The sequence below is a fragment of the Lithobates pipiens genome, unplaced genomic scaffold (genome assembly GCF_037356315.1).
Source record: "Lithobates pipiens isolate NorthernLeopardFrog02 unplaced genomic scaffold, aLitPip1_a1.2 Scaffold_27, whole genome shotgun sequence".
NCBI classification, from domain to species: Eukaryota; Metazoa; Chordata; class Amphibia; order Anura; family Ranidae; genus Lithobates; species Lithobates pipiens.
Genome location: NW_027507788.1, coordinates 154,004,496 through 154,020,908, shown reverse-complemented (window position 1 = coordinate 154,020,908; position 16,413 = coordinate 154,004,496). Strand labels below are relative to the sequence as shown.

Genomic DNA, 16,413 nt, shown 5'->3' with positions numbered 1-16,413 from the left:
AAGCATACCTCAAAGACCCACACCAAAGAACAAAGCGGACCTCTCCTTGCTCCTCATCAGCTGGCATCTCCAACCCCACTAGACCTTCAGTCCTCTCTGAAACCTGCTCTGAGAGGAATGAAGGTGTAGAATTAGGTGTGTCACAGCCAAGTGCTTCCGGGAACTCTGCTAGTGGTACATCCACGTCCGATTATAGCAGACAAATGTCCCTGCCCCAGCTGCTGGACCGGCGGAAGAAATTTACTCCCAGCCATCCACATGCCCAGCGGTTGAATGCTAGCTTGGCTAAATTGCTAGCACTTCAACTGCTGCCTTTTCAGTTGGTAGACTCGGCCCCCTTCCGTGAGTTTGTACAATGTGCGGTTCCTCAGTGGCAGGTCCCCAAACGCCACTTTTTCTCACGGAAGGCAATTCCGGCTCTCTACCGGCATGTGGAAGGCAATGTCCTTGCCTCGCTGGACAGGGCGGTCAGCGGTAAGGTGCATATTACCGCTGACTCATGGTCCAGCAGGCATGGACAGGGACGTTACCTGTCTTTCACGGCCCATTGGGTCACTCTTCTGGCTGCTGGGAAGGATGCAGGACAAGGTGCAGTAGTATTGGAGGTTGTTCCGCCACCACGCCTCCAAAATGCTACTATTGGTTGTGACACACCTCTCTCCTCCACCCCCTCCTCTTCTTCTTCCTCCATGGCCTCTTCCAGTGCTCTGTCCTCAGAACCAGCGGTGCTCCGTAGGCGTTGCAGGGGCTACGCAAGTACGCAGGCAAAACGATGCCATGCCGTGCTTGCGCTGGTTTGTTTGGGGGACAGGAGCCACACTGGGGCGGATGTTTTGTCAGCTCTGCAGGGGCAGGCCGAGAGGTGGTTGACGCCACGCCAACTTAAGCCAGGAATGGTGGTTTGCGACAATGGCACCAACCTCCTCTCCGCCCTCCGACAGGGACAACTGACCCATGTGCCCTGTGTAGCTCACGTCCTTAACCTGGTGGTGCAGCGGTTCTTGGGCAGGTACCCCGGCTTACAGGATGTCCTGAAACAGGCCAGGAGAGTCTGGGTGCATTTCCGCCGATCATTTAATGCCTGTGCTCGGCTGGCTGAGCTCCAAAAGGAGTTGAACCTGCCCAAGAACCGCCTTATATGTGACATGCCCACCAGATGGAACTCAACATTGGCCATGCTGCAGCGGCTGCACACGCAGCAGAGGGCCATCAATGAGTACCTGTGCGACTACGGCACCAGGACAGGGTCAGGAGAGCTTGGTTTTTTCTCACCACGCCAGTGGGGCATGATCAGGGATGCATGCACTGTCCTGTCACCGTTTGAGGAGGCCACAAGGATGGTGAGCAGTGACAGTGCATGCATCAGTGACACTATACCTCTTGTCCACCTCTTGGAGCATACGCTGCGTGGAATAATGGACAGGGCACTTGAGGCAGAACAGAGGCAGGAAGAGGAGGACTTCCTTGCCTCTCAAGGCCCCCTTTATCCAGACAGTGTTCCTGCTGTGCCACCCATCACACAGGAAGAGGGTGAGGAGGAGGAAGAGGAGGAGGAGGATGATTGTGTCAGCATGGAGGTGGAGGCTGGCACTCAGCATCAGCAGCAGCAGTCTTATAGGGATGATTTACAGTCCCAAAAAACACGTGGACTTGTACGTGGCTGGGAGGAGGTAGCTGCGGATCATGTTGTCCTTAGTGACCCAGAGGACTCCGGACCGAATGCCTCAGCTAACCTACGCTGCATGGCCTCCCTGATCCTGCAAAGCCTGCGGAAGGATCCTCGTATTCTTCGGATCAAGGAGAGGGACCATTACTGGCTGGCCACTCTCCTTGATCCACGGTACAAGGGTAAGGTTGCCGACCTTATCTTGCCATCGCAGAGGGAGCAGAGGATGAGACATCTCCGGGAGGCCTTGCAGAAAGCTCTGTGCAACGCGTTCCCAGAGACTGGGAGGTCACAAACTCCTGGTCCTGGACAACGTGTTGCTGAGGCATCAGTCAGAAGGAGCGGTGGAGAAGGTGGCCGTCTGACTGATGCGTTCAGACAATTTTTTAGTCCGCAGCCCCAAGGTATGATTGGTTCCAGCACCCATCGCCAGCGTCTAATTTACATGGTGCAGGAATACCTAGGGGCAAGGTCAGACTTGGACACCTTTCCCACTGAAAATCCTCTGGCTTACTGGGTCTTGAGGATGGATCACTGGCCAGAGCTTGCACAGTATGCAATTGAGCTACTGGCCTGTCCTGCATCCAGCGTTCTTTCGGAACGCACCTTCAGTGCTGCTGGTGGCTTCGTTACCGATCACAGGGTGCGCCTGTCCACCGAATCAGTTGATCGACTGACCTTCATCAAGATGAATCAGTCTTGGATCACCCACAGCTACCAAGCACCTGAAGCTGATGTAACCGAATAATTTTTTTTGAAATACCACATCCCTTCAAGACTGTCTATGCTGATGCTGAGTGACTGTCCTGTTATGTTGATTGTCTATCCTCTTCCTCCTCCGCTGATATGTTGGAAGGACATTTTTGGTTCTGGGTGATGCCAGCAGCCCAATTTTTCTGCCCTTGTTTAACAGGGGCGTTTAAGTACAATTTTTGATGCAATGCTTTGCAGCAGGGCTAATTCCTGCAATAAAACTAGAGTGTATGGCAGAGGTTGCAGTGTGATGGCACCAGTGCCTAAGGCCCAATTTTTCTGCCCCTGTTTAACAGGGGCGTTTAAGTAAAATTTTTGATGCAATGCTTTGCAGCAGGGCTAATTCCTGCAAAAAAACTAGAGTGTATGGCAGAGGTTGCAGTGTGATGGCACCAGTGCCTAAGGCCCAATTTTTCTGCCCCTGTTTAACAGGGGCGTTTAAGTACAATTTTTGATGCAATGCTTTGCAGCAGGGCTAATTCCTGCAAAAAAACTAGAGTATATGGCAGAGGTTGCAGTGTGATGGCACCAGTGCCTAAGGCCCAATTTTTCTGCCCCTGTTTAACAGGGGCGTTTAAGTAAAATTTTTAATGCAATGCTTTGCAGCAGGGCTAATTCCTGCAAAAAAACTAGAGTGTATGGCAGAGGTTGCAGTGTGATGGCACCAGTGCCTAAGGCCCAATTTTTCTGCCCCTGTTTAACAGGGACATGTAATTACAATTCTTGATATAATATTTCATAGGAGGGCCCCTTCCTGTGCCCACCCAGAGTAACTGTGAGGACTTATAGTGTTGTGGCACCAGCACCACAACCACCAAAGGTCAATTTTTCTACCACTGTTCAACAATGGCATGTAATTACAATTCTTGATATAATCGTTCACAGCAGGGCGCTCCAGCGCCCACCAAGAGTCACTTTGAGGGCTTACAATGTTGTTGCAAAACCAACACCTTGTTCCGCCATTTCTGCAGAGCATATAGGGCAGGCCCCTACTTTCAAACATCCAACTTACAAACATCTCCTACTTGCAAACGGAAGGAGACAACAGCAAGTGAGATGAAAAAAGATGGACGACAAAACAAATTATACAGGGGTGATAACCCTTCCCTATGTTTTCCAAAAAGCTTAAAAATATTTTTTTTGACTGGAGCTACACTTTAAAAATGTACCGGTTGAAAATTACAAACAGATTCAACTTAACACAACAAACCTACACAGTCCCAGTCTTGTTTGCACCGCCTGTATACTGCTGTTCTGAGTATATAGGGCCTGGGGGCCACACGCATTTCCTTTTTTTAATATGGGTACAGGGTTCCCCTTAATATGCGTACAAGACCCAAATAGGCTGGTAATGGGCAGGGAGGGCTACCCATGCCATTTTTCTGAATGATTTTCAACCATATTGCAGGAACCAGATATAACATTAAAACCGCAAGCAGTTTTAAATGGTGTTATTTCCGCTTAATGTCATTTTGTGCAGGGACTGTTCTAAACACGGGAAACACGTGGCACTTCACAGGCATACTACAGACACCCACCAGGCACCATATTTAAAGGAATATTTCACTTTTTTTTTTTCACTTTAATCGTCATTAAAATCAGTACTCCCACCAAAACGGTAGTTTTTAAAACTTTTTTTTGCAGTGACCCATGTCCCCTGAGGCAGGAGGCAGGTCGCCAAACCCTTTTTAGGACACTATCTTGCATATTAGCCGTTAAAATTAGCACTTTCCAATTCGAACGTTCGAGTCCCATAGACTTCAATGGGGTTCTAACGTTCGTACCGAACGCGGGGGTCGTTCGCAAGTTCTGGTGCGAACCGAACCGGGGGGTGTTCGGCTCATCCCTACTGCTGAGTCCCACCCACTGATTTCACTGCTACATTTACAAAGTAATAACTGAATTTGCAAAGACATTTAGGGCAGAGAGGATTTACTGCATATGCTTTTTGGTGGTTGAGGATTATATTTACATGAGTTTTTGTGGCTGGAATTCTGCTTTAAAGGCTATCTGGAGTTCAACTTTAACGCTGAAAGGGTCTTTGAATTAGACTAATGTGAATCCTTGGCGCTGATCAGTCAGGCATGTCAGCTCCAGGCAGGGTTAAGTGAATGTATCTAGGTTGCACTTAGGCAGCTTTCTGTGTTTTTTGAAGAATTAAATGTGTGTTTTTTTTTTGTTTTTTTTTAATCTAAAATCAATCTTTTATTATCAGGTCTATAATTCGGTGGCCAAGTCTTTACCTTGCAGATTTGTGCTTCCTCTCAATATTGACTCTGATACACCACAAGATACAAACCTAAATCCTCTAGAATATACAACAGCTACTGCTGTAAAGCAGGACCTTGGAAAGGTAAGTATAGGTGGACTTTGGAGGTCATGCATGTGAATAGTATGTCTATTTGCTATAATTCAGTAGTAAAATAAATCACTGTTCAAGCAAGTCAAAATACTTGCCTTTCTTTGGATGGGTATAATGGTCCAAATTACACAAGCACACAACGTCCAGAAAATTACCAAGTTCTGGGTGGGCAAGCCAGGAAAATCAGGACTTAAACTGTTAAACCAACAACACTACAATCGGTCTGAATATGCAGTAAAGCATGCTGGTTATACTCACTGTGGAACATAGGGGCTTAATCCTCCACATTGTGTAAAAAGGCTGCTTGATCCTGTCTTTTGATCTTCCCCTCCTTCCTCTGTCCCCAATTCACCTTTCAATAAGACGGAGCCTTTGGAGTCAGGCTGCACATGTTCAGTTTGGTGTGTGTATCTTGGGAGGATGTATGTGATCAGCACTGTCCAGACAGAGGGTCAGGGGTCCTGCAGCCTCATAGGACAGTCAGAGGAGAATAAAAACTCCAAGTTTTAACCAGAAACTGATAAACTAATGGATAAAAAAAATTGCATTTCCATGTCCTGTGTAATGTAAGAGACCATGTATAATGAATGCAGGGCCCTGTGTTTAGTAACACTTTAAATTTTTAGTATGCATGTGTAGCGGTTTCCCTGACCTCAAGAGGCCTGGCGGTGACCCCCCCCCCCCCCCCCGAGTCAGGGAGAGCTGAAATTCTCCTCGGGGTACAAGTTACTAGGCATGGTTAGTGTAGTGCAATGTGGAAAGATGGGCGCCAGTCACTTTTTTTAAAAATGAACAAAATGTTTTTCTCTAACAGGAACAGGGGAGAGGTAGGGCACAGGGCACCCTTATGCAAATGCAATAGCAAATTGGCGGACTCCTTGGACAAAAATAGAACTAGGCAGACAGCAATACACAAAAAGGGCCTTTAAGTTGAATGCAGCAACCTGTATTTCATAGCAACTGCCGTCTCCTATAGCAACAACTTTACTCGAAGTATCCCACTGTAGATGCTCAGTTCATGGCTACCTGCTGCACTTCTTGGACTCTCAGCTACCCGCTGTTTTCCTTGAGCTCAACTCGCAGCTACCCGCTTTACTCCCAGCATTCCGCTGGACCCCTCAAGCTCAACTCAGCTACCCACTGTCTTCCAGATTTACATCTACCCACTGAACTCCTTCAATCTTTAATCACCGCTACCCACTGTACTTCTCAGATGCGTTCTCCCTGAAGCTTTGCCAACACATCAGTCCCCAGTTGATGAAGAGTCTGCTCCTTCAATACTCATCCCCTTTGCACTTGGTTCCAGCAGCAAGAGTGGTTGACCCTCTGGCAACTTCTCTGCCTCCTGGCAACAATCGGGCTCCCCTCGGGCCGATCCACTCTACATGTGGTTCAGGCCTTCACCTCTGCTGCTACTGCTGCTGCTCCACACCCACCCAGGCTGCAGCCCAGGTGGAAAAAACCCTGATCACGGACTGTCTCAGTCTGTACCAGCAGCCATAGAAACTCCTGCTGATTGGCTGAGAACACATTCAGTCATAACCTGAATTCACTGTAATCTATCATACTAATGTCAAAGGTAACAGTGCCATCTATTGACAAGAGAGAAATCGCAGTTCAACCCAAGCTTAGGAGAAATCCATTTGATCAAGACTACAAAATAGCCAGACTAGTTATCACCCAGCACAACTAAATTTACTAGCAGCCCTGTTTAGGACAAGTGTGCTACCAAGTATAAGGTCCTGGAGTAAGGGTTCAATAAGATTATTGGCTATCACTTTTCATATGCTTCTGATTTTTCACTTGGGCTGGTTTCACACTAGCTGCGGGCATGTGTCCCATCAGGGGGTCCGGCACATCCCTGTTGACCATTTCGGGTGCGAATCGGGTCCAAATTTTTGCATGAGTTTGCACTTGGAAAACCCAAAAGATGCGCACAGGACATTTCTGCAATCCAGACCACGGCTGCCCTGTGAACAGACTCCATTGAGAGCTGGTCACCCTCTCCTATCATGCAAATTGGATGCAGAGTAATCCCACATCCAATTTGCATCAGTGTGAACCCAGCCTTAGTCTTCACACTGCTGTGGTGGGCTCATTCATTGCAGAGCTTTAAAAAGCAATAGCGATGTGTAAAGTGTAATAACCCAATAAGATCATCCCGATTTAAAGTGATACTAAAGTCTGTCATTTTTAGAGGGGAAAAAAAAAATGTTATACTTGCTCTGTGCTGTGGTTTTGCACAGAGCAGCCCAAATCCTCCTCTTCTTGAGTCCCTCTTCAGTACTCTTGGCCCCTCCCTCCTGTCGAGTGCCCCCACAGCGCCCCCACAGCAAGCAGCTTTGTTTCCATTCAGACATGGAGCTGTGGTGTGGCCCTCTTTCTCTCCTCATTGGCTCACTGACTTTGACAGCATTGGGAGCCAATGGCACTTCACTGCTGCCTTGGCCAATGAGGAGGGGGAGTCCTGGTCCTGGACAGCCGAGTCTCTCATGCACCATCGCTGGATCAAGATGGATCTCAGCTAAGTATTAGGAGGGCTGAAGGGGGCTGCTGCACAGAGAAAGCTTTTTATCTTAATGCAGGCATGTCCAAAGTCCGGCCCGCGGGCCAATCGCGGCCCGCGGTCCGGTTTTGAACGGCCCGCCTGGTGTGCTGCGGGATCATGAGCCGATCCCCGTCACTGTGAGAAGCTCCGTCGGCTTCAAAAGTGAAAGTAAAGTGCAGAGGAGTGTGCTGTGCTCTCTGCTTCCCCCTACAGTGCAGTACCCGGCTGAATAAGGAAATGGAATGGAAAGGTACTGTACTACAAGCTAGATTCGTTTTAAAAAGGCTTTATGTGTATGTGTGTGTGTGTGCATGTGTGTCTGTATGTATGTATGTGTGTGCATGTGTGTCTGTATGTGTGCATGTGTGTCTGTATGTATATGTGTGCATGTCTGTCTGTATGTATGTGCATGTGTGTCTGTATGTATATGTGTGCATGTCTGTCTGTATGTATGTGCATGTGTGTCTGTATGTGTATGTGTGCATGTGTGTCTGTATGTGTGTGCATGTGTGTCTGTATGTGTATGTGTGCATGTGTGTCTGTATGTGTGTGTGTGCATGTGTGTCTGTATGTGTGTGTGTGTGCATGTCTGTCTGTATGTGTGTGTGTGCATGTCTGTCTGTATGTGTGTGTGTGCATGTCTGTATGTATGTGTGTGTGTGCATGTCTGTATGTATGTGTGTGTGTGCATGTCTGTATGTATGTATGTGTGTGCATGTCTGTCTGTATGCATGTGTGTGCATGTGTGTCTATATGTATGTATGTGTGCATGTGTGTATGTGTGTGTGTGCATGTGTGTCTGTATGTATGTGTGTCTGTATGTATGTGTGTCTGTATGTATGTGTGTCTGTGCATGTGTGTGCATGTCTGTATGTATGTGTGTGCATGTGTGTCTATATGTGTGTGTGTGTGTGTGTGCATGTCTGTCTGTATGTATGTGTGTGTGTGTGTGTGTATGTGTGTCTGTATGTGCATGTGTGTCTGTGTGTGTGTGTGTGTGTGCATGTGTGTGTGTGTCTGTGCATGTATGATTGCATGTGTGTGTGTGTGTCCATGTATGTCTGTATGTATGCGTATGTGCATGTGTGTCTGTATGTATGTGCGTGTATGTCTGTCTGTATGTGTGTGCATGTATGTGTGTCTGTATGTGTGTGCAGCATGTGTGTCTGTATGTATCTGTGTGCATGTATGTGTGTGTGTGTGTGTGTGTGTATGTATGTCTGTATGTGCGTGTATGTATGTATGTATGTGCCTGTATGTATGTATGTATGTATGTATGTGTGTGCATGTGTCTGTATGTGTGTGTGTGCATGTGTCTGTATGTATGTAAGTATATGCATGTGTCTGTATGTGTATGCTTGTGTCTGTATGTGTGTATGTCTGTGTGTATGTGTATGCATGTGTGTTACTTTTAATCCAGACCTCCCCCCCCATTCTTGTACCATCAGAACTGCTTTTGTGGTGCTTGTGTGTGTGATAGCAGCCAGGATTGCTGCTCCTCTGAAAAGCAATCCATATACAGATCGCTTTTCAGAGGCATTTGAAAGGTGGTAAAGAGGCATTATGTTGCCTCCTCACCACCTGTTTTAAGCCCGTAAATGTAGCATCACTATACCGCAACTGTGCAGTCTACACAGTTGCGGGGTAGTTGCAGTGCAGGCCCATTCACCCTGAGCATACCTCCAGCTGCAGCCACAGCATGTGTACACCCCCAGCTGCTCCCTCTGCAGCTAGAGGGGGAGAAGTTGGGGGTGGTAAAAACAGCTTAACCATGTAGTTTTACTGCCCCTCCAATAAGCCCTTGGTTCACATCTGCATGGCTGCATGCTGTGTGTAGGGCAGCCCATGCATTTCAATGGGCTTCCATACCCACAAAAATGCAGGGAAAGAAGTCCCAGAGCTTTTTTTTTTTTTTTTTATTGCGCTGCACCAAAAGCACCCCATGTTTCTAATGTGTGGGGTACCATTAAGACTTAACGGTACCCCTAAAGAACAGAGCATTCGTCTGTGTGTCGGGCAAACGAGCGCAACAAAGGCACGAGAATTTTTGTTGGGCCAGGTATGAGTGCTCGAATGACCGAATTTTAATGGTTCAAAGAATGTCAGGCAAAATGGTCGGCCCTCACACATGTTCACTTCATCGAATCTGGCCCTCTTTGAAAAAAGTTTGGACACCCCTGTCTTAATGCATTGCATGCATTAAGATAAAAAAAAAAAATTCTGACTTTACAATCCCTTTAATTTGGCACATGATCATTGCAGTTTGAATTGTTTTAATAAACAAAAATGCAGTTTGTTACAGTTTTGTCACAAAATCTTTCTTTCTGTATTGGTAAGATACAATTTGTCACCCAGTATGTCATTTTCCTAGGTGTGGTGTACTCACGAGAACCTGTATAATGAAACATTTGAAGAGGTTGGAAGCCTTGACTTGCCAGCCATAAATTACTCCAGATACAACACCAAAAAGTACCGCTATTTTTATGGCTGTGGATTCCAGCATCTTGTCGGAAGCAGCCTTATAAAAATGGATGTGGTGACAAAGGACATGAAGGTGAGAATATCTATTTTTTTTTTTTTTTTTTCTCCCCCCTTTTAAGATGCTGGAAAAAAATTTATAGTGAACCTACTTATTTAATTTTAGCAATCTTCCAAATTTTTAACTTCTCCATCAGTTACGCGGTATAGCGTGGCATCTTTGGTTACTATAAAATTAGTGTACCTGATTTTGTAGTACCATTAATAAACTGGCACTTGCCTATTATAGACCTTCGCATTATTTTTTTTTTGCTTTTTGGTACAATTTTCTTTTAGAGAAAAGACTACTGATTATGACGGAGTACAAACTTTCAGGTAGCAAATTGGTCCTGTTTATGGCCACACCCCCTGACATGTTTTGCCCCACCTACCGGGGGTTAAACCTCAGTGATCAAGCCCTCAATAGGCTGGGCAAAACATGTCGGGGGGGCATGGTCAGAGCTGCGCTGCCTGAGGCCATACACAGCCATGTCCATATCTGAAGCACTGGGTTGGTTTTGAGCAGTGTCTTACCCCACATATCCCCATATTTATTGGTGCCTGACACCTACTCCCTCTTTCTGATATCCTCCAGCTTTGATTGGCATTCCCAGTCCACATGTGATCACATATTTTAAGAAATGCACAAATCTGTCACGTCACCATTGGTGACATTGTACTTGTATTGTGTTTATTACATGTGTATGTTTCTGGTTAAAAGATTTGGCAAGAAGATGGTTTCTATCCCTCGGAGCCTGTGTATGTGCCTAGTCCAGATTCTACTGAAGAAGATGATGGAGTTATCCTTTCAGCTGTAGTCACTCCCCATCAGGTAAGATTGCACTGCAAACAACTCAACAAAGTAATGTACAGTTGTAAAAAAAAAATATACACACAGTTCTAGCAAAGTCTTTTACCTCTCTTGGTCTAATGAGAACCTCCAAGGCCAAAAATAGCTGAAATCCTTCATAATGTGTTGTGGGGTATAGTGGGTACAAATATGGTAAGTCATTGGGTGCCAGAAACATGGATGCAAAAAGTTTGTGTATCAGACTTCAATAGGAAGACAGCCATGCATGGAAAGGCCCCAGCAAGAAGCTACATGTGCAGGAATGCTGTCTCCTATGGTAACAGTCTTTTAACAGTTCCTAACTCAAACGTAACAGTTTTTCCAGCTCCACTACAACTGCTCTTGTAGTTCAATACTGAGCACTCGGTCTCACTACACCCTCTAATTTACTGACTATGAATCCCTTGAGCTCCTCCAAGGTTTGAGGTGGTATCTCCCTTAACCACTTAAGCCCCAGACCATTTGGCTGGCCAAAGACCAGATGACGTTTTGCATTTCAGCACTGCGTCGCTTTAACTGACAATTGTGCGACGTGGCTCCCAAACTAAATTGAAGTTTTTTTTTTTATTCCCATAAATAGAGCTTTCCTTTGGTATTTGATCACCTCTGCAGTTATGTATTGCGCTATAAACAAAGCGTCAATTTTGAAGAAAATGCATTAACTTTTGCTATAATAAATATCCCCCAAAAAAATTTTTTCCCTCAGTGTAGGCTGATACATATTCTTCTACATATTTTTGGTTAAAAAAAGCACAATAAGCGTATATTTGCACAAAAGGTATAGCGTCTACAAAATAGAGGATAGTTTTATGCTTTTTTTTTTTTTTTTTTTTGACTGCGACATGGCGTACATGTCAGACAATTTTGACACCTTTTTGGAACCATTGGCATTAATATAGCAATCAGTGCGATTAAAATTGCATTGATTATTGTAAAAATGTCACTGGCAGTGAAGGGTTTAATACGTATCCTAGGGAGTGTTCTAACTGAAGGGGGGGATGGGACTGTGGGGAAACTACCAGATCGCTGTTCATACTCTGTATGAACAGACAATCTGTCAGCTCACTGCTCAGAGAACTGGAAACTGTTTACACACGGCTCCCAGTTCTCCATGTGTCCCGAGCGATCACTTGCATCTGCTCGGGAAGCGCCTCTAGTGGCCGTTTGTGCTACCGACGTAGCATAATGGAGATTTGCGCAGCCAAGCAGCTGGTCGGCATGCAGTTAAACATCACCCCTTCTCTGCTGGGTCCCTAGCTTGGCACTCCAGATACTTTTCAAGCTTCACCCCTGCTAATCGGCTCTGTCCCTGGCTTGACACACAAGGCTGCTCTGCAAGTGTCTCTTCTGCTGGTTGAGTCCCTAACTTGATAACCACCTGAAGTTTCCAGATTCTCCACCATGCCCTTTCGGGGAGAATATGGTTTCCGGTACTTGCTTCAGTTAATCACTTTGGTCCCTTTTGTAGTGACAGCTTCCCTTTCACCTCCAACCACTGACAAGTTCTCCGGCCAGAAGAACCGTCACTTCTTCGGGTTGGACTGCAAGCCGCAATCCCAAGCCTGCACTGCCTTCTTACTTCTGGATGGGGCATAACAGCCAAATGCTCCTGGGATAGGCCCAATCTCCAGCCTAGCAGCCCAGGGCATATGATGCACATTCACCCAGACAGCTGTCCAGGTGGCACAGAACATAGATCACCTGACCTCACCCGAATATCTACTGTAGGCCCTCCCAACAGGCCAAGGGATTCAAGAAAACCCATGCCCATTGGCTGATATACCCAATATACCCATAACCTGACCTTGGGTTGCCCTTATTTCTAGTACCCCAAAGTACCCGGCCACCTAGTGGTAGAAAAGTGCAACAAGGCCAAACTTGGGGAGACATCAATAGATCTCTATCAATCGATCAAGATAACTATTCTTGGAAAGTAAATTTGTGAGGAGCTCCCTGACTAAACTCCAGGGTGCTACAGTATATACTTTGTGTTATGTACATGGTTCACTGAAAACTATTGGCTTTAAAGTATATAACAAGCCACTGGGGAGACGACTGGTGTTGTAACCCCTAAATTCTGGTTGATACAAATTTTCCACCATCACTGCAGGAATGTTGCACAAATTAGGCCCAGAAAGGCTTAATTCACAAAGCTTTGTATTCATGCACACAGCCATACAGGGGCCATACAGCATGCAGAACCTGAGTAATGACACCCCCCAGAATCTGCTGCCACTGTGTACAGCTGCCTATTGAGGTGTGTGTGTGTGTGTGTGTGTGTGTGTGTGTGTGGTTGTATTTATAGTATACTTCCCAGTAGCACCTAAAGTCCACACTGTACCCATTCCTGGTGTCTACTTTGATGTCTAGGGCTCCATTCACATGTTGGCATTTAAAGTCGCCGTGATTTTAAATGGCGGCAAATCGTAGGACGCCCACGTGATCCCCATTTACTTCCAATGGCACCCTGATCATTGTGTGTGTTTTTTTTTTGCGCGATTCGTTGGGTGACAATCACAGTAAAATCATGCAAACAGAATCAAACTTCTGTTATCAAGTGGAAGTTCTTGTACTTTTCAGACAGGCATTCTGTTTGTGCGATTTTACTGCGATTGTCGCCCAACAAATCGTGCAGCGATCGAGGTGCTTTTGGAAGTGATGCACGGGCGTCCCGTGTTTTGCCGCTATTTTGAATCGTGGCAATTCAGAACGCCAAGGTGTGAACAGAGCCTTAAAGCACAACTACACTGCATGTGGGCACCACAAACCAAAAACGCTATTCTATAAAAAAAAATGTAATATTCAAAGGTAACCTACCCATCCGTCCATGTGTTATTTTGCTGAGAAATAACTTTTAAAAACACTGCCTAACATTTCTGGTCATGACAATCTAGAGTAAGGGCAGTTTCATGCAGCATTTACTTCCTGGAATCCATGTGCCCTTAGCTCAGGCAGGCAGGAGGGCATACTTTGCTGTGAAAACCCCTCATTTTCCCAGGCCTGGAACCCAGGAAGTAATTGAAGAAATGTAAGAAAAAAAAAGTTTAAAACAAATATAGTATATACTTTCCTACATATGTACTAAAGCTAGAAGCATAAAGATTAAAAATATTCAATGACTGACGAAGTGATGTTCCACTTAAGCATGTGGTGCAGTTATGCTGTTGGGAGGTCAGCCATGAAGTTTATGTATTTGCAGTGAGCACAAAAAACAAATGTTCAAACCTATAAATCTATCAAATTTTGTAATAGTAATATAGACATTTTAATTAAAATATAGATTTTTTTTTTCTGTATTCTTGTAGGATAAAACAACATTTCTGCTCATCCTAGATGCCAAAGCCTTCACAGAAATTGCACGGGCTGAAATTCCTGTACAAATGCCTTATGGGTTCCATGGAATTTTCCTACCTCAGAAATAATTTTAATGATGGAGATCCTGTCAGCCAACCTAAGTTTTTAAACTTTAAATTCCTGCCTAAAAGCAGGGACATGGGACCCTATTAGGCAAATCATACATGATTTATTTAATTTTATTTATTTTTATTCAACCAATGAGTTAAATGAAAAAATTAATGAACCGATTCCCCCTCCCACACATTCTATATGGATGGGGGAATCCCTTCTACTGTGCTATTTTATTCTGACAGCAATGAGTCTTCCCCTGGCGGCAGAATACAGTGGACAGTGTTTCTCGCTATAGCCGCTGGCACCGATTGTTCAGGAAAAATCCAACAGGCTGGTTGTAATTAAATCTATCAAATCGACTTGTGTACAACCAGCTAGCCCATGCATGCTGAATTATCTGAATTTCAATTTATGTATGGCCAGCTTTAACCCCTGTTTAGCTATGTTGTACTTTGCCAGCTTTTTATTGCCCTGTCTCAACTATTTTGAGATGTGTTGCTGTCGTCCTTTTTAAAATTGCCTTATTTTTTCAAAACAAAAATGGCATTTTCTTAGTCTTAAAATTTGATATTCTTTCTATTTGATTTTGAATAAAAAATATGTTTGACATTTGTAAAACCTTGCATTCTGTTCTTGTGTATACTTTACACACCGTCCCAGCTTTTTTTGGAATTGGGGTTGTACTTTGCCAGCTTTTTGTTGCCCTGTCCAAATTTTTTCAAAATGACCTATTTTTTTTCTAAATTTGACATTTTCTTAGTTTAAACTTTTTGATAGGTTTTCTATTTTGAATAACATAATAGTAATAGAAATCTTCCAATTGGGACACTAGTTCTGGTGACCATGGGGGTCCCTATGGATTCCCTTAATTCGCAAGGATTTCCTGTTTCAGCTATGGAACAAGCGACGGTAAATCTGCCCAGTTGGACAGATGGCAAAAAACTGACTTTTTAATTAATTCAGATTTGGCTTAAAGATTCTTAAAACATAACTAACTCCCAAAACATTTATTTCAGGCTTGTATTCCTTTAGTCACCTGTATTTCTGCTAGTAATATAATTAGTGTCTTAGGTTGGCTACAGTCACTCGTGCACTGCATGTATGGATGAGCATAGTAGCTACCCTTGGCTCTTTGGCCTCCAAAATTCTGCCCTTTCCTGGTTCTCCTTACTATTACGGCACTCCAGTGTTGCCTACAATTCAGTCTCCTTCTCTCCACTTTCTCTGTAGGGGTCCTCCAAGGCTCTGTTTTGGGACCCCTTCTCTACAGTACGCTGCCTCTCTTGGTCACTTGATATCCTTCCATGGCTTTCAATACCATCTCTATGCCAAGGATTCCCAAATCTATATCTCTGCTTCTTGCTTCAGCCTCCCTTCGCATTACTAACCTACTAACTGACATACCAACATAGATGTCACACCACTTCCTCATACTAAAAACATTCTAAAATTGAGCTTATAATGCAAACTGCGTTTTTATATAAATCTTGTATTAAAATACCAATTTGCTGTGCGAATATCTCAATACAGTATATAATTTGCTGTGTGAATGTCTCAAGCTGTCGTGAATAATATTTTGCTGAATAGGTTTGTTTCCTATGATATCTAGTGGCCTTAAGGCAATATATTACTGCTTGAGTAATTTCAGGAAAATACTGCATTATGACTGCTAGATCATAGGAAATTTACATACTATATTAGGCAAATAAGGCATTTTCACTTTGTGTCACATGGATTTTCAGAGTAAGGGAGACCAGCTATTCTAGAAGAGGGCTTCTCAACCAGGATTCCATGGAGCCCTAAAGTTCCTCCAGAGGTTGCTAGGGGTTCCTCAAGCAAGTTCTGCCTCTCAAGTTTCCACTGACACCATTTGGCCATTAATGTATCATGAGTTAGGTTTTTTTTTTTTTGCAGAGATTCCCTGAGACAGTTATTTCAAGGGTTCCTCTGTTTGCTGTTTTTAGCACCTTGTTCTTAAAAAATACTTTGAAAAACCTATAAAAAAAAAGTCAGAAAATGATTTTGATGTAGGGAAAGTTATCTGTTTGAACATTGTGTTTTCTGATTTCCTTAAATGTCCTATGTACATTTTGTGGTTTCTTCTAAAATAAAATAAATGTAGCGGTGTGTTGCCACTAGTAACTAACATCCACCAAATCACCCTGCTGCCAGACCTCCATGTATCGCTCCTGAGACAATGAACAGTCATTTGCTTGTTTTTGTTTATTGGGGGGGGGGGGGGGGGAGTATATATGGGATGCCCATAGATTGAATTGCTTTGCCATCACATTTAATAATTAGAACTTCAT

The 16,413-nt window shown here is 44.5% G+C and overlaps 1 protein-coding gene across 3 annotated transcripts in view; it reads left to right on the top strand.

Moving 5' to 3' along the window:
• LOC143934244 (carotenoid-cleaving dioxygenase, mitochondrial-like) overlaps positions 1-14,662 on the top strand; it is a 160,611-nt gene extending 145,949 nt beyond the window's left edge. For 2 of the 3 annotated variants that reach the window (XM_077457683.1, XM_077457684.1), the window contains exons 9-12: positions 4,635-4,772; positions 9,701-9,883; positions 10,568-10,678; positions 14,002-14,662. In XM_077457683.1, the coding sequence (XP_077313809.1) occupies positions 4,635-4,772; positions 9,701-9,883; positions 10,568-10,678; positions 14,002-14,118 (549 nt within the window). In that variant the 3' untranslated portion in view covers positions 14,119-14,662. The remainder of the gene's footprint in view (positions 1-4,634; positions 4,773-9,700; positions 9,884-10,567; positions 10,679-14,001) is intronic. The other variant, XM_077457685.1, reaches the window with a different exon arrangement.
• The last annotated feature ends 1,751 nt before the right edge of the window (positions 14,663-16,413 follow it).